General features: G+C 42.7%; 1 protein-coding gene across 1 annotated transcript in view; it reads right to left on the bottom strand.

The window, feature by feature from the left end:
• FAP (fibroblast activation protein alpha) overlaps positions 1–25,446 on the bottom strand; it is a 1,146,500-nt gene that overhangs the window by 75,481 nt on the left and 1,045,573 nt on the right. Inside the window, exon 23 of the mRNA XM_069616321.1 lies at positions 21,016–21,080. Coding sequence (XP_069472422.1) covers positions 21,016–21,080 — 65 coding nt within the window. The remainder of the gene's footprint in view (positions 1–21,015; positions 21,081–25,446) is intronic.

Here is a 25,446-nt window from a genome sequence, read left to right as displayed (position 1 = left end):
ATATTTTCAAACAAACCGAGACATGTAGGTGCCACTTTAAACTTGCACAAAATATATAGCGAAAATTACAGTATTGTGGATTAGCAGGAATATATGTCTAAAATGCTACATTAGCACATGACCTAAAAAATATACATGCCTTGGCTTTTGTGCCGTTAGAGAATGTGATAGTCTAGCACAATAAGTTCATGAACACATATTTCTTCAGTCAAAATGATGAATAGCCAGCTGTTAACGTGGATTTCCAAAATCACTCCTCGGGGGAGGAATTTGGGAGGCCGCCCTATAATGGTGGACAGGGAAGGTACTGAGAGTTTAGCCAAACCCAATCAAGTTAAGGTAGCAGAGCGGCAAGGTTTAGGGCCTCATTCGGAGTGTGGCGGTCTGGAAACAAGGGTGTCGGTAAGGTCACCAGCACCTTGTTTCTGGACCGCCACATTACGAGTCTGCCTGTAGGGGCCGTTGCAGCCGGTAGGGTCAGACCTGGCTGGCGCTACAGTCCCTACAGGTAGACTTTTCACGTAAGCACTGCAACCATTATTAATGGTGCCAGTGCTTCGAAGTCCCCATTCCCATGGAGTCCTATGAGACTCCACAGGAATAGGGACTTACCGTAACCCCCATCTGACTCCCTGCTCCGCCAGGACTTGTAATGTCCCGGTGGCACCGGGAAGTCAGGCGGCGGATGGAGTGTTTCGAGGTCGGTGGCAACCTACCGATAGCACCGGCAGGTTACCGCCAACCTCATAATGAGGCACTTAATCTCAGGAAGGGTGTGACAGTAGTCTAGGGATACACTGAGTTCATACAGATCAACATCAATAATTCTAGTTAAAGAGGAAAGTATAACAATATAGAATAGTTTATTATGCTTTTAAAATGCATGCTAAGCAAGCAAAAGATTTATTCAAATATTGTCACACAAAGTCATCTTCAGATGCTCAACAGATCAAAGACACAACTGGAACAACGAAACCCGAGAAGGTAAACTTGGTACTGAATCTATCCAACTATACACCAAGTAACACTGAAATTAACATCCTCAACAAAGGGTTACCATTTGCCCTGACAGCCAACTTGGACCATGTGGAAGCCCACATTGAACTTTTTAAATTTACAAGGAAGCTTAAACTTAAGAAATTCTTTGCCAATAGAGGCAGACAACAGCACCGGAATACCAAGTTATAAGCAGCATTGATCTTGAGAACCTTGACCATATTGATCTTCTTATGAACTTGGAGACAGAAGCTACGGAAGAGACTATAGCCAAAACATCTGCAATGAAGGAACTAAACATAAAATACCATAACTGAGAAAAAATCCAAATTTACCCCAATCATATATGGGGACAATGCCATTGATATTTTTCAAAGAGCAGTAACCAAAGATCTGCACGATTTGGAGGACAAGTCCAGAACCAGGAAGCACTTTACTATGGGCAAATTGAAACCAGAGGAAGTAAATGTCCTCAAAACCCTAAAGGAGAACAAAAATATAATTATCAAGGAGGCTGATATAGGTGGGAACATCGTGATACTTGATAAAGAGGATTATATTAAAATGGCAACGCTCCACTTACAGACACCTGGATGCTACAACAATATACCAAGCAATCCGAAGCAGACAATAGAGCAACAAGCCATGGAACTGATAACAAAATGGCACAGGAGAAGACAAATAACGGACAATGAGTGTGATTATTTGAAACCCAAACACTCTACGATTTACTTCCTGCCTAAAGTGCACAAGGCATTTGAGACCATCCCAGAGGGCAGACCAATACTAAGTGCTATAGGTTGGATAATGGAGGAATTCGCCAAGTACATTAACACATTAACAATGTACTGGGTCCTGAGGTTAGCAAGATACCCACATACCTCAGGGACAGCATGCACACCTTACAAATTCTGGAAGAAATAGTGTGGAAGTAATGATACCTACTTGTGACATTGGATGTAAAAGTGCTATACACATCTATTGAACACCATCTGGCACTAAAAGAGGTGGACTACACATTTCGTAAAACATTGGCATCATATCACTCCCATATTGAAATGGCAAAGGAGTTTTTGGAGTTCTCACTTAACAACACCATCTTCCTATTCAATGGAGCTTTCTATCGCCAAACAATGGGAATAGCAATGGGGGCTACCTATGCGCCATCACTTGCAAACCTATTTATGAATCACTTTGAGCAAGTGAATGTTTGTTCTAACAAGGATTTCATGGCACTGTAAATGCATGGTACAGATTTATAGACGATGTACTAATGATTTGGTCAGGGACGGAGATAGAACTAGCAGACTTCAAGGACTATCTGAACAAGAACCAGTTCAGAATATAGTTCACAGGAACGCATAGTGCGTAGCAAATTGAAATCCTGGATTTGAATATCTCAATAAAACAAGGTACAATCCTCACTAGGACCTTTAGGAAACCAACAGAAGTAAACTCTGTGTTACATGCAACAAGTTGCCATCGGAAAGCAACATTCAACAATATTCCTAAAGGTGAATATACAAAAGCAAGAAGGAATTGCAACAATGAGACCACACGCAGCAGAGTGTGAATTACTCAGGGAGCGCTTCACACAAAGAGGATAAAGTCAAGAGCCTATAACAACAGCCATCAGGAAAGCGGAACACACATCAAGGAAGAATCTACTCAAGCCAAAAGATCGGACGAAGAGCACAAACAACAAACTTAGATATATCACGCAATATCAACAGGAGAGCCATAAGATCCAGAAAATTCTGACTAAACACTGGCACTTACTTCAAATAGATGAGGACTTGGGAATATGGATAACAGACAAGCCACTCATGACTTACAGCAGAGCACCACCTCTAAAGGCAATACTAAGCCCATTGGATATGAGAACAGAAGATTTTGGAAGGGATAATTGGCTAACAACAGCAAAACCCAAATGATTTTACAAATGTGGCACATGCTCAATGTGCAACTATGCACAGGACACCAAAACACTAATCTTCCGAGACAACCCTAAACATAATATAACAGATTTTGTGAATTGTAAAACCAAGTATGTTATATACTTGTGTATGCAAACTAATGTATATAGGCAGTACCATCAGGGAACTGCGAGTGAGGATACGTGAACATCTGGGATCACTGAAATCACAGGATGCCAAATTCCCCCTGGCGCAACACTGGCAGGAACAAAACCAACTGGAAAGAAAGTAGGAAGTCAGATTTGTAGGTCTGGAAATCATCAGGCCAGAGCCCAGAGGAGGGGACCGTTAATAAAGGCTATGCCAAAGGGAGGCAAAACTCATTTGTATATAGAGAAATGTACTGCTTGGCCTTAACACGGAACATGAGCTAAATGTGTTTCTGTAAGACTGTATGTGTTTGTTGACTGGATTGTTGGTCACTCTGACAATGACAATGACTTGAAATGTTGTAACCAGAGGGATGGATGCCTGTTTATTGACGGCTAATGCAACATCTCCAAAAACGCTTTAGGCACTCCTTAACAGGCTACATCAGTATGGAGGACCTCTCATACAGGCTCCCCTTAATTATTCAACCCACCATCAGGTGGGTTCGCGCTGAGTTTAAAGATAAATACAACTGCTAGGAATACAAGGGATGCTGGGAAATGAAGTTCCCACCAGTGCGTGCAGAGAAGAAAGGCTGTCTCTTATTCTAATCGCACTCGGATGTTATGGGGAGCTGCACTAGTCAATACCAGGTAGAATGAACAACACTCAAATCACAGGTAAGTTAAAAACAGTGAAACAAAGTTTAAAAGCTCAATTAAACATAAACAGATTAGAATGGCGAGGAGGCCAGGAGTCTCAATAAAGTAAAAGCAGCAACGAAACGAAAATAGTAAAAGACACAATGGAATCACATTAGGTAGCAGAGAGAGAATCTATGGTGAGGAGCGTAAGAGGGGCACTATATATACTGCCACAGACTGCCTTGACGCTTTCGTGCCGGCACGTTCGCGCCGAGTTTAAAAATAAATACAGCTGCTAGGATGTAGCAGAGAGATGATACATTGTTTACTATGGTGTTAGTGTAGAGATTTATGTTTAGCTTCGCTGCGGTCACGGAGAATAAAGAGGGCGCCGGGGAGCTCTGTTAATAAAGAACTCACCAGAAATCGCCTTGCTGTTTACTTCTTTCATTGGCGACGAGGAAGAAGAAGAGGCATACTGAGCTCGCCACGGAGCCGGCGTTCCTCCTGAAGTTCGTTGGGGGACGCCCACAGCGCAGAGGTGTGGGGCCGCAAGGGACTGTCTCCGCAGTGCCAAGGGAGCGCGGCGCTGCAGGAGGAGGCTTCCCCACCCCTTTTGGGAGCGGCCACAGGGGGACTGTCTCTGCGGCGCCCAGGGAACATGGCGCTGCAGGGGGACGCTTTCCCCGCCTCTACTCCGCCGCTGCTCGCTATCAAAGAAGCTGGCGCAGCTGTTCCTGTTCCTGGTTAGTGCCGCCCACCCCGGCTCCCATTGGGCACGAAGGTGAGGAGCAGGGGGGTGGGGCAGGGCACAACCAGAAGGGGAGGGCCAATTTAAATGAGAGGAGTGGCAACCACAGGCCATACATCCAAAGTATAGAAAATAAGGAAAGTGTTTGGACTGAAGAGCCGGGCACCAAGAGAGGTTTTAATAAAGTGCAAGTAAAAGAGGATTGGAATACTGGCAAAGGAGAGCGCAGTAAGGAAAAAAAATAAGAGAGTGTAAAATTGAGGAAAACGCAATAAAGGACAAAAGAGTATTGGTGAAACTGGTGCAATTTAGTGAGACTGGGACATCAGAACTATACGAAGATGGCTGCAGCAAGTACGTCACCACCGCCACCGTTTCTGCCAGAACCTGGTGCTCCACCAATAAGGTGGGACAGGTGGAAAAAGTTATTTGACATTTATCTGATTGCCATAGGAGGAGATAAGTTTGCATCGGCAAGGAAAGAAGCAATATTACTCCACAATTTGGGAACTGAAGGCAGAAGTGTTTATGATGGGTTGCCTGATCTTCTGCAGCAAGGCCAAGGAGACGGGGATCAGTATTCCATGGCAGAAATAAAGTTAGAAGTCGATTTTGAAGCTAAGAAGAACATAACGTTTGAAAGGCACAAGTTCTTCCAGAGGGTACAAGATCCACAAGAACCAGTGGAGAACTTTTTGCAGCGTTAAGGTCCCTTAGTCATACGTGTGAGTTTGGGTTACTCACAGACTCTCTTATAAGGGATCAATTGGTCCGCTGCATGAATAATGTCAAAATACAAGAGAGGCTACTATCAAAAGATGCATCGCTGGAGTTAGCCATTGACACGGCAAGAAGCATGGAACAGACCCATAAATACATGACTACTATGAAAGGAGACAAGTCGGAAGGAGAAGTGGCTGTGGTGAGGGGATTCCGCAAAGGGGTTCCGAACAAAGAAATAAGATGTTACAAGTGTGGGAGTAACCGCCACATTTCAACAAGCATGTTTTGTCCGGCCAGGAATATTTAGTGCTTGAAATGCAAGAAAAGGGTCATTTTGCGAGAGTCTGCCGTGAATCGGGAATGGTGCAGAACATTGAAGCAGGAGGGAGAGTACCTGAACAAGAAGAGGATCATGCAATGGGAATGAGTAGCCAGGCAAATCATGTACTAGAAGTATCAGAAGTATCAAGCAAGGGTGGTGCACCAACGGATGTGTTCATGATCAACGGGAGAGTAGTGACAATGAAGGTGGACAGTTGTTCACCGTGGACTTTGATGTCGAAAGCAACATTTTTAGGTTGCATGCAGGGAGATGTAAGGCAGTTGAAGGAACACAATATTGAACCCTATGCATATGGGAAGGTGAGAATTGAAGTTGTAGGGATGTTCCAGGCTTCCATTAAGTATAAAGGGAGAAGCTGTGAATCTGAGATATATGTTACTCAAGAAGGTTTGTCACTCATGGGATGGGGTGAACAGTGGAAGTTAGGAATCAGAATCCAAGCGAATACGGAAAGGCCTATTGATGTGGCCGAGCTGAAGGATAAGTGGGAGAAGGAATACCCCAAAGTGTTTCAAGATGAATTGGGAATGTTAAAGGGATTTGAACATCAAATTCAGCTGAAGGCAGGCGCTAGTCCAAAAGTGCACAAGGTGAGGCCAGTGCCTCATGAATTAAGTGGAAAACTAAAGGTAGAAGTGGAGTTGCTACTTCAAAGAGGAATAATTGAGAAGAGTGAAAGCTCTGAATGGCTGTCGCCGGTGGTGGTGGCAGCGAAGGCAAATGGAGACATTAGACTGTGTGTAGACCTGCGTGACCTGAACAGAAATATCTTAATAGATATTCATCCCCTGCCAATAATTGTTGACAAACTATCTGTGTTGAACAATGCCAAAGTATTTTCAGTCATTGATCTTTCTCAGGCATAACATCAGGTTCCACTGAAGGAGGATTGTCAACATTTGATGGCATTCATTACAGTATTTGGAACATTTAGGTATTGCAGGATGCCATTTGGACTCGCCTCGGTGGCAGCTGTATTCCAAAGAGTGATGGAGACAGTGTTGAGCGGAGTAAAGAACATTATTGTGTTCCAGGATGATGTTCTGATATATGCTAGTTTCACTGACGAGCATGACGAAGTGCTGAGATAGGTGTTGAACAGGTTAGGTGAGGCAGGGTTGACAGTGAAAAGGAGCAAGTGTAAGATTGCGGTGCACAGGGTAGAGTATCTTGGACATGAGATAGATGAACAAGGGGTGAGGCCTAAGAGAAATTTGGTAGAGGCAGTGAACGGTGCACCTGTGCCTGAAAATAAGGAACAAGTGAAATCATTTTTAGGATTGGCCGAATATTACCATAAATTTGTGAAGGATTTTGCCAAGGTGTCCATTCCTCTTAGAATGTTGCTCAAAAAGGGTGCGAAATTTGAATGGTCAGCAGAATGCGATGTGGCTTTTGAGTGTATCAAGCAAGCGGTGAGTGGAGTGCCATCCATAGGTAGATTCGATCCTAAGGATAAGATTGTTTTGGTGGTTGATGCGAGTATGCTTGGGCTGGGAGCAACATTGGTGCAGTATGACAGGGACAATACAGAGAGAGTTATTGCGTTTGCGTCTAGGACGCTGAGAGGTGCGGAGTGCAAATATTCCGTTATCGAAAGGGAAACCTTGGCCATGTTCTGGGCTGTGAGCCATTTTAAGTATTTCTTGTGGGGAAGAAGATTTGTGGTCAGGTTGGACCACAAGCCCATGGTTCAGCTCTTTGAGAGTGGAAGATGGGCTTTGGGTTCCCCAAGGATTAGCAGGTGGGGTTTGGGACTCCAAAATTTTAACTTCGATGTAATCTATTTGCCAGGAAAGAAAAATGTGGTGGCAGACTGCCTGTCAAGACTGCCAGTAAACAGTAATATTGTGGAAGAAAGGGAGGAAGAGGAGGAGTCAGTAGTGGCAGAAGTACAGAATGCGGTTAGGAAGGAAGAGTGGACACAGGAAGAAGAAGTAGATGAGGATCTTAAGCTAATAAAGTGTTGGACAGTGAGAGGGTGGCCAGCCAAAAGAGACCTTGACAGTAAATTCAATACCTGGTGGGAGATAAGGGATGAGTTGAATTTGTGTGAAGGCAGGCTAAGGAGGGGTAGGTGCATTGTTCCCCCACAGTCACTGAGGTCTGTTTTGGTGAAGCTGGCATGAAAAGGAAATTGAGGCAGAACTATTGGTGGCTGGGAATCGATAGAAGTGCTGAAGGGTATGTCAAAGATTGCATGATTTGTCAAACTAGTGACAAATGCAGAGTGGTGAGAGAAGCTCCATTAATACCTAATGTGATACCAGACCAGCCTTGGAGCAAGTTGGCAGTGGACATCATGGGTCCTGTAGCAGGGCTGGGAGAAGGTCTTAAGTTTCTATTTGTGGTGGTATACTTTCATTCTAAATGGTTTGAATGGGAAGCGGTGAAAGAAGTCACGGCTAAGGAATTGATTAGTTTCTTGGAGAGAGTTTTTCTTAAGGAAGGTGTACCTGTTGAAATTGTGTCTGATAATGGGGTACAGTTTGTATCTGTGGCAATGAGAAAATTTCTAGCGGGCTATAGCATAAAACATACGAGAACAGCGTTGTATAACCCCAAGGCGAATGGTCTTGTTGAAAGAGTCAACAGGTACATAAAAGGGGGCCTGAAAATGGCCATGGAATCGGGACAGCCATGGAGGGAGGTGCTAAGGATGCTAACATGGAATTATGTTACTACGCCGTACTCTGTGACTGGTGTATCTCCATTTGTGTCTATGAAAGGTAGGGAACCTGGAACAAGGCTTTGTCCAGGATGGCTAGGTATGGCCAAAGTGGTCAATGTTGATCAGGAACAAATAATGAAACTCATTACTTTGAGTCAAGAAAGGAATAAGGAACTGTTTGATGACAGGATGAGGGTGAAGGAACAAGAATTGAAGATTGGAGAGATGGTATATGTTAAAAATCCCAGACTAGTAAACAAATGTGTGGAAAGTAAGTTCCTAGGACCGAAGAAGATATGTGCAGTAAAAAGTAATGTGGTTATCTTGGAAGCAGGAGAAGTCTGGTCTAAAGGAAGGTTGGCAAGAGTGGGAGATGGGAAAAGGAATGAGTTGGATGAGCAGTCGAAAGGAAGGGAAGTGAATGTGGACAATAATAAGAGATTGGCAAGAGTGGGAGATGGGAAAAAGAATGAGTTGGATGAGCAGTCGAAAGGAAGGGAAGTGAATGTGGACAATAATAAGAGATTGGAAGAGGAAATGAAAGGAAGGACGTTAGGTGTGAATAAGGATAATACTTGTGTGAGAACTGGTGAAGATGTGAGAACCGGTGAAGGAAGTGCGCATAGGTTGAGATCAAAACCTGTGTGGATGAGAGATTATCAAACTTGATATGACAGGAATTGCATGTAAAATTTTGATGCACAAACTTTACCATTATTTTTCTGCTTTAATCATTTATCTTGTAACTGAGTTTGTTACAATGGTTATGTTATGTAGTTCTTAACTGTTTTCTTATTTATATACTTTGTTTAATTTTTTCCTGTAAAGGGGAAAGATGTGTAGAGATTTATGTTTAGCTTCGCAGCGGTTAGAACGTGTGCCGCGTGACCACAGGAGGCAGTTGATGGATATTTTGAATATAGTGAGGCCGGAGAATAAAGAGGGCTCCAGGGAGCTCCGTTAATAAAGAAATCACCAGAAATCCCCTTGCCATTTACTTCTTTCAGTTAGCTAATAGATTGATTCATTATATGGGGGACTTCATTGATGGTTCGCAAGTGGGTTTTATGAAGGCTAGATATGGTTATGACAATATTAGAATGGTTATTGATATGATATGATATGGTATTTATAACGCGCCTATGCACAAGTGCTTCAAGGCGCGACGAGGCAAGGGAGGGGAACGGAGGGAGGACAGACAACAATCCTATTAGGCCAGGTGTCATTCAGATCACACAAGTGCGTGGGAAAAGGGCAGGGACAGTGCAGTACAAGAAGATAACAGTAAGAAAGTAGCGGCCAGCATGTGGCAAGTGCAGTACAAGATGATAAAAATAAGTAAGTAGCAGCCAGCATGTGGCAAGTGCATGGGTAAGTGCGGACAACAGGTGTCAGGGGCTGGTAGGGGACTGTAGGAATACAGAAACAGTCCCTGAGTGCTGGGTTTGCCAGGTGGGCAGTGCAGGTGTGAGACGTTGGCAGGGGAGGGGCCTGGGCCCGAGATCAGAGGGTGTCCAGGTAGCCAGAGTGGTTCAGGTTTCAGCCAGGAGGTCAGCAGAGGTGAGGAGGAGAGAAAGCAGAAGCAAAGAGAAAGGTTTTGAGGTGCTTCCAGAACCAGAGATGGTTCTCCTCAAATTTAAGGGATGCTGGGAGGCTGTTCCAGAGGGAGGCACGAGTCGAAGAAAGAGATCTGCCACCAACTTGTTGCTTGGAGAAGCGACTGACCCTGAGGGAGTTGGAGGCAGATGAGCGGAGAGCTCGAGAAGGAAGGTATTTAGGAAGAGAGAGTTGAAGATATTGAGAACCCAGACCCCAGAAGGCCTTGTGGACGATGCAGAGGTTTTTGAACTTAATCCTCGCAGCCACTGGCAGCCAGTGCAGAGATTTCAATCCTGGAGGGATACAATCCCTGGGCTTGAGGTCAAGGACAAGTCTCGCAGTCCTGTTTTGGATAAGTTGCAGGGGGCAGAGAGTAGAAGCAGGCAGTTTTAGAAAGAGGCTGTTGCAATAGTCCAGCCTAGAGAGAACCAGAGCTCTGGAGACAGTGAGCTTCTGGGGGAAGGAGAGGAAATAAAGAATCCCTCTGAGGAGGTGCAGCTGGTAGTGTGACTTCTTAGAGACATCAGAGATGTGAGGAGAGAAGGAGAGTGTGGAGTCAAAGATGACCCCAAGGTTTTTAGCCTTGCAGGTGGGAGCTCGAAGAGGGCCAAAAGAGACCGGCCAGAGAGCTACAGGGAAGGAGGGAGCAGGTGTGCTGATGAGGAGAATCTCGGTCTTACTGGCATTAAGGCAGAGGTCATTTCGGCAGACCACTCCTGGATAGCAGACAGACAGTCAGAGATGAGGAGGCCAAGGGTAGCCTGAAAATGAGCTGGGTGTCATCTGCATAGCACTGAAAGTTGGGGCAGAGAGTGGCGATGCAGTGGGCAAGGAGTGCCAGGTATTGGTGAAACAGCCAGGGAGAGAGGTTTGATCCCTGGGGGACACCACAGGTGGAGAAAAAGATAGCGGAGAGGAAGGACCCAAGCTGGACCTGGGAGGGTCGGACAGAGAGGAAAGAAGTCAGCCATGCTAGAGCCTGACCTGTGATACCCAGATTATCACAGAGACGTCTTTCAATTGGGCAAAGGTGAATTAGGGCACTAAAGAGAGATGAAGACTCTGTTGTTGCAGATACTTAGTATGTTTGGTGCTAAACTAGAGCCTAAACCAGAATTCTTCAAAGTGATGCATCACCACACATGGTATCTACATATGCTGCTATGATGTCTATGGAACAGTTGCATTTAGAATTCTGGGATAAACTGGGGCAGGTTTGGTTGGATAATTTAAATTATGTGATTTTGCGTAATGAACAGGAGTGTTTACTTAGGTAGGTTTTAGGCTAAGACTGGAATCGAATTGGAGGTTAATCAGACAGAAGGTAATAGGGTAATTTTTTGGACGTGGGTGTGGATAAAGGGTGGATAAAGGGTTTGGGGTTGTTGAATGATGATATTTGTTGGGGTTGTGGTGGAGATAAGGGTGCTTTGTTTCATATGCTTTGGAACTGCTCGAGAGTGCGTGGGTTCTAGGGGGAGGTCTTAGATAGGGTGGATATGGTGCTGAATATTATGTTTTCCATGTAGCCCACCCATGTGCGTTTATTGTCATGTGGTGGGAGATGTGTGGTTGCTGGAGAGTATGAGGAATGGATCAATAAGACTTTAGTGGTTGCGGCAAAACACAATTTGAAGGTTTGGAAGAGTAGGAAGAAACATTGTGTACCTTGTGTGGAAGATTTGCTGGTGGATATGCAGGTTCTGTCAAGCTATGAGAAGGTGATGATTTGTAATAGGAACCAGGAGGAAGTTAACCTTGGGATGTGGGCACCGTTTAATGGTTTGTATGGCTGATTCCCGTTGGTTGGGTACGTTGTGGATGGTGTTTGGGGAGTGTCATTGTTCTGTGTTGTGGTGGTATGTGTTGGATATGTGTATCTTTGTGTGTCTTTTGACTTGTTTTTGTGGTTTTTATGTTTGTTGTTTACATGACTATGCAATGTAATTCATCGTTATTACTGGTTGTTTCATGTTTCAGGAATGGTTTTGTGTGTAACTTGGACATAACTTGGTTTTGTGATTGTTATGATTCATTGTATTTTGGATGCTTACATTTTGTCAGAAATTGTTGATTCTTGGTGAAAATGGATAAATAACGTAAAAAAAGGAAGAAAGTGTTGGTTATGCTACTGGTTATGATTAATAACAGTGCAAAAGTTCAGGAAAGTAAACTCACTCAATCCAGTCCTAGTATTATGCTTGTAAGGGATACTCGACTAGTCCTCCACCAACCAAAGTCAGGAAAGAGTGATTTATGGACAGGTTGTTATGCCGATTTAACCTTATAGAGGATAGAGGGGAACAGAAACAGGTAGGTTATCTTACCCCTCTGACTCTGATTCCTCCAGAGACCACTGCTGATGTTCTGGAATCGGTCAGGAACACTATCCTCTGTGCTTGGTCCCACCAAGGAAGGCCCAGGGGTCTAAGGTACAAAGGTCACTTTCAGATACCAGATTTTGTTTTTCTCAGTCACAGTGCCTAGGACTCGTTTCCAGAGTGCTTCAAGTAGTACACCCAAAGGAGGAGAGATGAAGACTTCTGCAGAGCAGATCACCCCAGAACACCACCAAGGACTGAAGAAGGAGTGTTGCAATGGTAGTCACCATGGTCACGTGGTGACAAGTGATCTTCAATGGAGGAACAAAGGAGCAGGCCCAGCACAGTTTCCTTTCATGCAGGAAGGCTTGAATTACAGGAGCATGCAGCTGGTTACACAATTTGAAGACCCACAAAGTACCAAGGATGAACACAGAATGGTGACAGCTAAAGCAGGGCATACCAGGAGACAGCTGGTCAATCCCCCGGTTAGTCCAGGGACACTTCCAAAAGCTCAGAAGTCATGGTTCATCATGCAGGCATCAATAATGGTTGGTCCCACCTATCCAGAGGTCGAATCACTAAAGTGGATCTTCTTGAGATCAGGGAAGATGTATAGTGCTTCTCTGGGGCAACACCTGATTCAATGCTGGTCATTTCAGGGTTCATCCTTGGGTCATCAGTGGCTGCAAAGCAATCTTAAGGTGCTAGCCACCTTTAGTAGCCATTCATGGGAAAATCAAATGTGCACTGGACATAACAGACATTGCATATATTTGTCAAAGAATTATCATGGTTTTGAGGATATCTGTGGCTGTAATATTGAGAATGGTCATAGACATGTCTCGTATTATTGCATCAAGTGTGCAAACCGTTTTTCAATCCCCACTAATCTGTTCAACTTCGTTCCTTTTTCACTCCAACAAATCAAAGTGTTTGACTACAAGAATAATTCAAATTGAAATGATACTTGTGTGCACAATTTGAAGGATCCCAATGCATATAATTGTATTCCTAAATGTTGTAACTAAATGTACTCAAAAAATAAAAATAGGAAACCCTGTAATTGGAATTTATATGAACATGTACTTCATCTCGCAAACATTACATCACTGGCAATGATACTTTGTAGCCTTACCCCATGAATCTACAGCTCTAAAAACCTGGTAGCCACCTTCCGTCCAAACTAATCCAAGGATCACAAGGGATTGTCCTATAAATCTGGGTCTGTGCATACACCGCACCACCATAGGGTGATAGTGCCCTCGCCTTTTTGGTAGGAAGAATTCTTTATTTACACATTCCTAAACCGAATAATATTCTTGTGCTCACATGACAGAATACCTTTTTTCTGTTGTTACACATCTAGCACAGCACTCAGGTCACCCTAAACACAATCAGCTCTACCTTGTGAGAGTAAAGCATGCCATGAAGCAGTGAACATGCGCTTTTATTACCAGGTAAATCATTTTCACAGAATATATATCAGTGACATATTGTTACATTAGGATTCCTACTGTAATGCACATTTATTTTTTTCTCCAGCTGTTACACATTTAGGGCCTGATTCACAGAACATGTTTCAATGGGATTGCACCATTATAGAAGGCTTCTCTGAATCAGGCCCTACATAGCTATTTTAAAAAGATAAGCAAAAAGAACACCACAAGACCTGTTCAAAACCGATTTTCTTGGTCTTCAGATAGTTTAATACCCCCTCCTTTGGCTACTGTTATTTGGGCATGGAAGATTTGTACGGTTAATAGCAAAGAGTTCATTATTATTCACTAAGGTGGATAGCTCATTAGTAAAGGTCTTGTCTATGTTATGGTGGCAACCTGCTCTTTGCAATTTAGAATCCCGAGGCAAGGCCGACATAGCATTTCATCCTTCCGAGGTTTATTAATCCAATACCTTTAACAATGGGACAATAAAAAAAACTATTGTTACAGATCTTACAATCAGGAGAAACCCGGCTTGAAACACTATGTAAAAAGCAAATGATTATGATTGTTGTTTTACATATGGCTCATACATCCACCAATGTCAATGATGATATGCATTACAGTTTTGTGAAATTGAGGATTCTAGAGTGAAACTCTGGATCATTGTGACTTTTGTGATTTTATTTTCTTCTATATCCAATTGACATACATCTTATATTTTGATCACTTTCAGAGTCTAGAGAATCATTGACATAAACCAGTGTGAGACACATTTCAGCTGAGCATTGACATATATTTGTAATAATGACTACACCATAACAAAGATCTGAAAAGCTTCTTTACAATTATTAAAGCACATAACAGGCGACACCCCTTGTGCCTTTGTTATTTTTTCATGGCCCTGATGTCTCGTGAGATTTGCCAAAATGCAAAATATCTATGTGTCATCAGCATAAAAATTGTACTGAAAGACAAGAGATGCCAAGATGTCTGTTAGAGAGCACAAATATACATTAAACAAGATGGGTTAGGGAAGGAGAGCAGTGGAACCCCAAACTTTACGAGAATGGACCAGTTACTGAATTGGTCACATTGGGCATTTCAGTGGTGTGTAACAAGAATCGAGAGAGGTTCCTACATTTCATCTCACTGAACTCAAACATTCCAGAAACTGGTCATGATGGACTGCGTTCAATGCTGCTGGCAGTTCTAGCGTGACAATACATGTAGGAGAACCCTCATCTGCAGCTGAAAGGTGATTATTTCATATGGACAAAGTGATGTATTGTCCCATGACCAGATGAAAACCTGACTGATCCATTAGATGTTTCCAGGTGTGCCTGCAACTGATTCACCAACACTTTCTCCAAGATCTTTTAACTCTAGAGAAGCCTGGAGAAAGGTCTGAAGGTGTTAAGTATTGCTGTATTGCTGAGGCCATTGAGCATTTATTTAAAAGAAGGGTAAGGACAGCAGTTGTAAAGGGATCAGGTAATAACCCATAAACCATAAAGGAATTTAGAAATATATGGTAAAAGGACCTCAGTATGTTCTTGGGCAGCCAAATCAGAATTAGCACCAATACAATTGTTTTCAGTTGTTTTGAATTTGTCAAAAATAGTGATTGGTAGGGAACTGGTAAAAGGCCAAATTTCTAGATCATTCTGAATGTCCCAAATCTTTTTTAAGAGTTAAATACTTCACGGTGCTCTTGTGACATAGTGATGTTTGAAAAACCTTGTTGGGTTATTCAGGGATTGCAAAGTTTGAGTTGCCTAGAAAGCCTTTTTGATTCAAAGGTTCAAAGATGCCATCTTTGTGGACAGTGAAAACAATGTTGGCATTGTTTAAGTCAGCATCAGCCAGGGATTGGTGCCTGTGAGGAATTGCCAGCTGGCAACAGTGACAAAGACATTGCTTTTTAAAATGTGTACTAACTAATACACTGATGCTGGTAATTTCATTTCAGAAAGGGTGACCTGCTAACCAGGTCCCCTTTTTTCTTAGTAAATGCTTACTATGCGTAAAAAGAATAGTAAACACCTCGCCCTGCTGAATCAGTAGCCTGATTACAATGCTTGCTTTTCAGTGGCACAGAGCATGTTAAGATCACAGGCACCCTCTTGACAGCTGCAGTGACAGCCAAAGTCACTACAGGCAGAGGTTGCATTTAACATATTTACCCCTGTTCCATAACCTACATACATATAGGTCTGCTGTGCTAGTAGGATATTAAACTGTTAATATAAGTCAGACCTGGGTTTTCTTTGAGGTGCCTGGCATCACTCATTGTTATCCATGCCACATCAAATTGATATCACACATGTGTCAGAGATGTGAGCCTAGTTCAGCTGTGCAATGGTTATGTGTGTTCCTGACAGCCAAGCTATCCTTGCTGCAGCCCTCGGGGTTGCCTCTTTTTGTTCCTCTGTGAAGGCAGGCAGCACCCTCCCCAGAGAGACAGCCACTCCACAGGGAGCTGTCCTGGGAACAGGCATCAAAGGACACATCCGTTCACAAAAGGAGTAGCACCACACCAGGGTGCTGCATACCAAAAGGACGTTTGATTCTATCGAGAAGGGGGGGTGGGGCTGGTGTAGGTAGAAGAAGGTTCCACAATGTTGTTTTATCTCTTTACCTCTTTTCCTTCCTGTCCCCTCCACTTCCCGTAACACAAAGTACTTTTGGTGTGATGTCAGAAGGCAAGTCCTCTTGTTCCAAGCAGTGATTGGACCCTCAAAGCAGGCTTGACTTTGACCAATTACCTGTAGTCGCTGTTAAAATAATGAATCTCCCACTCCTTCTCTGAATCATCTCTGGACTTACAACTTTCAAGGTGATTTTGTTGGACCCTGCTAGGAGAGAAGTTCTTTCCAAAGTTATCAGGTTGTGAGGTGCAGAGAGGTAGTCAAAGGCAGAAGCAAGCTCTGTCCCCCAACCATCCCCAGGGCACATTTGGGATGACCTGATGCTGGAGGACGACCTGCACCTTTGCCAGTCACACTTCTGCCCAAGACATCACTATGCTGAATGACTCCTGAATTTTTGCGCCAGCCTCCCCGATGTTTGGGATCCTGAGAAAAGGACTATTATTACCCCTGAGACCTTGGAAAAGGACAGCTCCCAAGAGCCAGGACATCCAGGATTCATGCTCTTTCTCCATCAAACCACTGTGAGCTGTGATTGGAGCTTGTTCAACACTGTTTAGAACCAAAGGGACCCTTCAAACTGCAGTTTGTCTGTTCAAACAAGTGTGATGCCTCACCATGCAAGCTGCAGCATGTCGTTGCCTGGTCTGACAAAGGCTAAAGTATTAGATCAATCTGAATGCTCTAAATCTTTTTTAAGAAGAAGGAATTCAATATTTCACAGTGCTCTTGTGACATATTAATGGTTTGAAAATACATTGCTGTGCTGTAGCGATTGCAGTTTCAGTTGCCTAAAAATACTTTTTTGCTTTAAAGATTCAGATGCCATTTTTGTGGGAAGTCAAACTGATTTGGCATTGTTTAAGTCAACATCAGCTAGGGATTGGTGCTTGTGAGGAATTCCAATCTGGCAATCTGAACCAACAGGCCCATTCAGAGCTTTCTTTGGCACTCCCTGACCTTCAAACGACAGTTCTGCCCATTCTAACAAGTTTGCTGTCGACCACAGCAGGTGCCGCGTGTCATTGCCTAGGCTCGAACAATTAAGCATCACTGCACCTGCATCGCTTGAACTGCCATTCAAATCATCAGACTCTTTATCGCAAATTCAGCCGATAATGAAACTGACCCAGGTGTTCTCTGCAAAAAGCATCCTTCAAGCACTGCCCAGAATCGACTTGTTTCTGAATCCTGTCACCAGCCCATCTGCTGTTGAACCTCAACCATCGAACCATACTTGGTCACATCCAAATCGCTTGAGCTTTGCTTCAAACCACAGCCTTCTTCAGTTTGACCATGCATCAACATCTGCTTGCCACTGGACTGCAGCAATGGCTTCATTTTGAACAATATTGGACTGCCAAACATCACAAAGAGGTATGGGTCGCCGTTGTCAAACCAACAAGACACTGCCAAGGTGTTATTGCCTGATAACTGCCCCAGGACCATTTTGTGCTCTAGAGTCTGGGTAGGTCACATTAACCCTTTTTGCAATTTAAGAACATATCCTTTTTGAACATTGTAGTTTTTATTGCCTTTTCGCCCCTTGTCTCATTACCTAGAGTGTTGCATCTTGATATCTTACATATTCTGTGGGTGTTTTTCTACAGAGGGTTTTCCTAGCATTTTCTATTTAGTTATTATTGTATATGGTTTGCTCCATTAAAGTATACATATTTTGGTAAAACCTTGATTGGACATGCCTTTATTTTGGACGGTTATACTTCACTGTTTGGGTTGCAATTGTTTCACTTTCACACCCCTCTTGAGAGTATAGCCTTCCCTCGGCCCACATTCCCACAAAAGGCGAAGGAGGTATATCTCTTAACTGTGCCATTTCTATTTTACCTTTATGATTGTGTTCACTATTGTTTTGTAGAAGCGTGAGGGATAAGTAGGAACTTTAGCCTCTGTTCATCCTTGTACTACTGTATGGCAGATGTCAATTCGTCACACTGGTGGGCAGCAGTTGGGATTTTAGATAGACTGTGCCTACAGCTTAGTCAGCCAAAATAAGAGTGTGGTATTACCATTAGAATTAATGAAATGCGTGTTTTTATTGCTACAACGGAACTCCAAATGAGCTCTGCAGCCACGTTGTCAGTAGGTGAACTGCAGGAACTTTGTCAAGACAAGGCACTCCCCTGCAGAAGTATGGTTAAGAAAGCTGAACTCCAGGGAAAGGGGTGTAAGGTGGTAGGGGACCTGTTTGAGGGAGGGGAGCTGATGACCTTCGCAGAATGGTGCACAAAGTTTGAATTACCAAAGGGACTCTTCCTAGCATATGAGCTATAGTTAAGAGGCTAGCGGAAATCTGCAATGGGATTCCGGAAGAGCCTGAAACGTGCCCATTACTACAGATATTGCAGGAACAAACGGCGGAGGGGGTGCGGGGCAAAGGTCTCACGCATCTACAAGGCCCTATGGGAGGAGGAACCCAGAAGGGAACTGAAGGTAAAGGAGAAATGGGAGGTGGATATGGGGTACCAGATACCGGAGAAGGAATGTGTTAAACAGGTCCAGAAAGTGTCACGGAATGCCAATATTTCAACTGGTCCAATTTAACATCATATATAGGACATACATGACCCTGACTAGATTATGGGCAAGGAAAAACACCCTAACGGACGAATGCCCAAGATGTAGTAGAGGCCCAGCAGCGTTCTGGCACATGATATAGGATTGCGAAGTCATAGCGAATTATTGGGATAAGATGATCAACGGGGTAAATGGTTTGCTGGGGACAAACTGGAATGTAACCCGAGAATATGCATATGGGGGATCCTCCTAGGGGAAAAGGGAACAAACCACGGAACAAGATGGCGAGATTCCTACTGACATTAGCGAAACGCTGCATGGCCATGGCGTGGAAACTTCCACAGGGACCATCAATAAAGCTGTGGCAGGCGGATGCCAGTAGATGGGGCTAGAGAAACTGGAAATACTGTGGGGGGAAAAGGCGGATATAGAGGGGGATGGAGTAACAGCAGACTGAGCCCAATTACTGAGTGATCTGGCTATACCCAATGACCTGAAACCACCCTGAGATAGGAGATAAGGGAGATGTGATGACAAGAGATGGGGAAGGGAAACGAGGACAAAAGGTTTGAGGGCGATCCTCTGAGAGGGTGTTGACACATCATATACGATGCTGGCTATTCACAAACGACGGGGGAGGCTGGTGGGTGAAAGGGATGATACAAGACGTGAGGTCTCATGAGAATTGGTTGGGAAAAGGGGGGCGGTGGGGAGGGAATAGTTTATTTGTTCTTCTGGCTGCCTTATTACAAAAATGCAAATAAAAAGTGTTTAAAAATATATATATATATATAAATATATATATATATATTGAAAATCCTCCAAGCTTTTGACGAAGCTAGGGGGATAGAAGATTCACAGGAGGCCATTGGCATGACCGAGCCTCCAGCTCAGGTACCCCTTTCTCTAGGGCAGGAGGGTGGAAGTAGGCAGGGGGAGTGCCAGTGATAGCACTTCTCACCATGCAGCCTCGCGAGCAGGTAGCATCACAAAAGGGGAAGAAAGTATTTCTCATAACTGAGCGTGTTTTACCTTTACAATTGGGTTCACTCTTATTTTGCAGAAGTGTGAGGGCTGAGTAGGCACTTTAGCCTCTACTCAATCTTTTACTCCTGCAAAATATCATCACATCACAGCGCCACTGGCTGGGATACTCAATATTTTGAACGATCTAAGATCTGTCAATGATGAAAAATGCTCACAAAGTGATCGGACACAGGGATGGACTGGCCTATAAGGATCTCTGGAGATTTCTCTGCACCCTAAGCCTCTTTTGTGTGGTATTTTCACATTTTCTCATAGGAAAATGTGTAGATTTTTTACACTTTAAAAATGATTGCCAGGGCCTCTTTTGTTTCCCAGTCCACCCTGGACCATAGGAGAGGATAATCACGCTTCAAGACATGGTTTGGTCCAGGAAGTAGTCCTTTTTATGAGAGGCAGAAGCCATGAGTAGCAATTTGTCATGAGAAGCTTTTAAATCCAGGAATCTAGCACTTTCAGAGCTGTGTGCACTCTAACTAGAGATTAAAATCACCAAGGAATACAAGGAGAAGGTTTGCTATACTCACTCCAAAGGATGAGGATCTAAAAGAAGCTGGGTATGGTCAGTCTCAGTGCCTTAGGGTCGAAGGGTATATAGCAAAAGAGCATTCAGATTATTAACAGGGAAATTGCACAGTATAGGTGTATTGCTAGTCAATCCATTGAGGGAGGGGGTAAAGAACAATCATGGTGTTTTTTGTGTGTGTGTGTTTTTATAACACAGTTCATGCCAGACTAAGACATTCAAACACAGGGCCAAATATCACCACCAGTGCTGCTCAACTGTCTTGTTTCCAAGACGGGCATGCTGCCCCAAGCTATCCTCCTCGCGCAATGTTTTCCATACATGATTTCTAGGGCACCACCATGTTTTTCTTTCCTATTGAGGAATTGTGTGTTACAATCAGCTGAAACTATAAATGAGAGAATTACAGCACAGTCCTGAGACAGTTAGGTTTATGTTACAAATAAATTGTCAATAGTATCACCGCCTATAAGGTTGGCCAATGGACTGGCCAACTGAATACACGCTGAAGTAGTTCAAAAAAGCAGTGTGCAGAGAAATCAAAGGAGACACACAAGGCATGCTTCAATTTGCACTTTGAAGGGAATGCTACATTTCAGCCGGACTGCACATTTGACAGCACTTTGAGACACTGAAGAAACTCTAATATTAGAATGCATATTGCAATGCACCAATGCAAAATACAGTGTGCAAGCCATACCTTGTATTGTTCAAGATTGTCCGATTTTGTAGGAAGACCCATATAGCGCTCTGTATAGATAGATGCTAAACAATGTTAAAAGCAGAAAAACAAAGAATTAGTCGAGACATTCATATACCTGTAACCTGAATAATTACATTTGTTTTAATAAAAGTAAATACTCTACTGAGTTTACCAAGGTAAAGTCTTTTAATGTGCTTCATTTTAATCACTCTTAAAATGACTGAGTAGCTTCTGCCGTGGGATAATATTAATTACAGAAGCAAAACTCCTCTGGAGTTATGGTTAATTTGACGTTCCCAAAAATACAGCAATATTATGAGGCTTAGGGCCTGACTCATGGAGCGTTTTTTCTATGGGATTGCGCCATTGCAAAACACTTCTGTGAATCGGACCCTTATAGTGTAAGGTTCTTATATAGTGCTTTATGCCAGATCCCTCCCTTCTTTTTCTAAGTGCAGTACTATTACTCTGAAACACTTGTGTAGGAGCGCGATATAAATACAATATAATTTCATTTCATTTCATGACCTCTTACTGGTTTTCGTTCATGGATGACAGTGTATGTAACCTTTCTGGAAGCCCTGATGTTTTGGGGAAAGTTGTGTCATTTTGCTTCCGGTTGGAGGTGTTTTGGATGAAGCTGGCAAAGTTATATTGGCGGTGCCCAAAACAAGTACCATTCAAATTCCCATGCAGACTTTTTGCTCTCAGGTAGCAGAAAACTAGGACTAGGAGCTGGTATAAGGGCCAAATTAGTAACATGATTTGCTATCTTGCATATGTTAAGCAGCCGGGGTAGGTATCAGAAATGGAAATGTCTTCTGGGATCCGATATGTATACATTCTGTAAAAGTAAAAGCCGTGACAATATAGTACTAACAGACAGACTAAAATCGGCAATGGGTAAATCAGCATTACTGCAGATAAATCGTGCTCTCTACTCTGAAACCATGTTGTTTTAAAGTGTAGAAACAATGGGCTTCATTACAGTAAATACAATTGTGGTAAAAGCATTATTGCCTTTTTGACAGGACCAAATGAGCTATGGTTTGAACACACTTTCCCTATTTCAAGTGGTTTCTGTTAGCACAAAGAATTCCCCTGGTTTTCCAATTGATCAAATATTCTACAGACATGATCTTAATGAGTAATGATCAGCAGTTCCGGGAGTTGATCATTTACATGTGGGAGTACAGATTGATAGATGGCCAGTAGCGTTGCCACCTGACTACTCTTATGTCCAATTTAATAACTGGCAACCGCCCAACCATTTCCGATGCCAGCTACAAATTATTTGTCTTAATTGTCAGTGCCATGGTAAGAATATTCATCCACATAAACAATCCTGGTCGGTGCTTATGCATCCAGATTTACAGTAATTTCTAAATCTTGTTGTTCTTCTAAACAGTGATATTCAATACAGTCATGCTTATTTGATAATCCTTAAGCCATGAGTCTTGTTTTATTTTGGCAAGGCCTTATCTCTACAGGGTAGCCTTACATGGAAAGAATCCAGAAGGTAATAATAAAATAATAATAATAATAATTAGGCATTTATATAGCGCTACGAACCCTCAGGTATCTGAGCGCTGCTTATTATTACCCACGGTGTGTGGTGCTCATTTATCGACCTCGGAAGGATGAAAGGCTGAGTTTGGCCCCGCTGGGATTCGAACCTGCGTTAACAGGCTCTGCACGGATGCCAAAGCGAGCGCTCTACTCGCTGTGCCACTTGACCGGCTAAATCAGTAAATTGGAGACATTCCCAGTCCATTTCTGGCTACTCTGCAACTGTTAGAGAGGCTGGTGGAAGGTCCGAACTACGATATGTTCCCCATGTATCTATGGTTAGTAGTTTTCCGATGCCCATACCATACCCAGAGATGTTTTTTGCTCTTAGACTGATAGAGGAATCATCTGAACCCGTAGTCTTGATGGCCTCTGAGTAAGACTTTGAGAAAGGTCAGAAGAAATAATTTCAAATAATCTGTTTTTTAAGGTTAAGTATGTCAATATAAAAGGATGCATGCTTGAGTTGCGCTATTAAGTTAGTGTTGAATAAATAAATAAATTACATATAATTTAGGAAGTAAATGCAACCTTGTGTGGCTTGCCTTATACTAAACGTGCATTTCTGTCTCCCCCACTTAGTACATATAGTACAACTAACTCAAATTCTCAAAGGCTGGCAACATGTTCTTGAGTATTGTGAGGATGTTCGCCCGTCCACAAAGGAAAGAGCCAGATTTGCCAGAGCAAAGAGGGGCTAAACAAATCAAGGAAAAGAGATGAGGGGCAATGTCCGAGCCTTGCTTTTTCCTGGCATGCATTGCCAATAGAAGACTGATGACATTAGACTAGGAACAATTAATTCTAAAATGTTTCTAAGGACATACGTTTAACCCCAACTCCAAAGAGCAAACATTACTTATGTAAAGACAAATCTGAGAAAGGGGTGGGGGCAAGGATTCTTACATAACCACCTTAGTTGGAAATATTTGAGAGTGGAACTTATAAAATGAACACAATATGGAAATGAGCATTTCAATGAAACACTAAAGAGAAAATAAACTACATATTTATATATTCAATAAAAAAAACCTTTTTAAAGGGACGTTATGGTTACAAGTAAAACCGAAAAACCTGAGAAATGCACCAGTTATGGTAAGCTAAGCATCCATAACTTGCGCCACCACCGTACAATGCTAAGACTAACACCCATGACATCAACGCTGACAGCACAAATATAATTGATGGCATCGCTTATGAAATCACATATCTTGCCACTTGTTTTTGTTCACTGACATATCTGCGTCAGGCGGTTTTGGTCACTGGCAGTCAGAATATGAACCTTATCTAGACTGATCTGAACTTCCTAAAATAAATTGACCACTGGATTGATAAAAGGTTGTTTTCTTTCTTTCTCTCTCCTTAGAGAGGATGGAAATTTGTTTTATTAACACTACATAAGAATTTAAAATAACCTAGATTCTGGTGTAATGTTGGGGTGGAATACCGAGCAACCTCGGTCCATTGATTTATGAAAGAATATCTTTATATTATTAAGCTTTTATGATTTTTAGTTTCTGCTAAACAAAGAAAATGAATAAAGTAAGACAGATTTCATTTGTGAAGCAGTTGACACATTATATTGCAATATTCTAAAGAATGGGTACTCCCAGTTTTTTTTATATCGGGGTCGACACTATCGAATGGGAGACTAATATAACAACAGAAAAGGGATAGGTCAAATATCCCCTCCTAGAGTCCCTGTGGCACTTACAGCAAACCACATTTTAATCAGTTATACAAAACGTATTCCTTTATTTATATGCATCTTATGTAAAAACATAAAAAGGACTATCACAGAGTCCTACACATCAGTAACTAAAACTACCAAAAGCTGTGCTAACCACTTACAATCTAAATGGTGTGGTAACACAAAACCTTTCATGATGAATAAAACCAACACAGAGTGAACAGGAAAGAATTCATACACACGGAAAAAAGAAAACACTCATCACACAAGTTTGTTGGTGACCAATTTGGGATCAATATTCCTGATCCCTTATGCATACATATATGTCTCACAGTTTGCCTGGAGCGGTTGTGAAACATTAAATTGGTATGCCTATTTTTAACCACTCGATAGTTGTTATAAAGGTCAATCAAAGGTATCTGGAGGTATATTCTACACTCTACCCTTCGTTGAAAACTTGTTGTGAATTTGAGAGATAGGAAAAATAGAATACAGATTTCCTAGTGTAAAGTCGACATATGTTTTGGCCTTGTGACTCATACAATGCACTCTCTCAGTGCTGTTGGTTATGTTAATACTGGCCGTCTTCAGGACAGGGTAACGAAGTTGTTCGAAAGAGGTAACAAATACTTTCCCAGGCACTTCTATTGCAATCTAAGAAGAGATTTTATAAAAAGGAAAAAGAAGTGTTTTTAGAAAATACTCCTTGGAAAAGCTTAGCTAAAAATGGACTATAATCAGACAAATCAATGGTTGAACATAGATGTTAAATAGTATAAGGGATAGAGCCGAGGAGGTACGGAAAGAAATTGGGCCCTCTAAGACAGGAAGGAGCCAGAACCATGCCAGGACTGGACCAACAAGGCCTGCTGGCCCTATGCGGGACACCAGGGTGGGGTGGTCGACGGTGTCGAAGGCTGCTGAAAGATTAAGTAATATAAGGGCTCCCACTCCACCCTGGTCAACCAGCATGGTAAGATTGTCAACCACAGACACCAGTAGACTCTCAGTTCCACGTCCTGGATGCAAACCTGACTGAAAGGTGTCTTAAAGAGAAGATGATTCCAGGAAAGAGGACGGTAATGGTAAAATCAGAGATTCCAGTAGTTTCATAAAGTAGGGAAGGAGCGAGATGGGACGGTAGTTAGCCACGACAGAAGTGTCCAGTG

The sequence above is a fragment of the Ambystoma mexicanum genome, chromosome 9 (assembly GCF_040938575.1).
Source record: "Ambystoma mexicanum isolate Mex_15411 chromosome 9, UKY_AmexF1_1, whole genome shotgun sequence".
Classification (NCBI taxonomy): domain Eukaryota; kingdom Metazoa; phylum Chordata; class Amphibia; order Caudata; family Ambystomatidae; genus Ambystoma; species Ambystoma mexicanum.
Note: the sequence above shows the minus strand (reverse complement) of the source record. Positions and strands in the feature narration are given on the sequence as shown.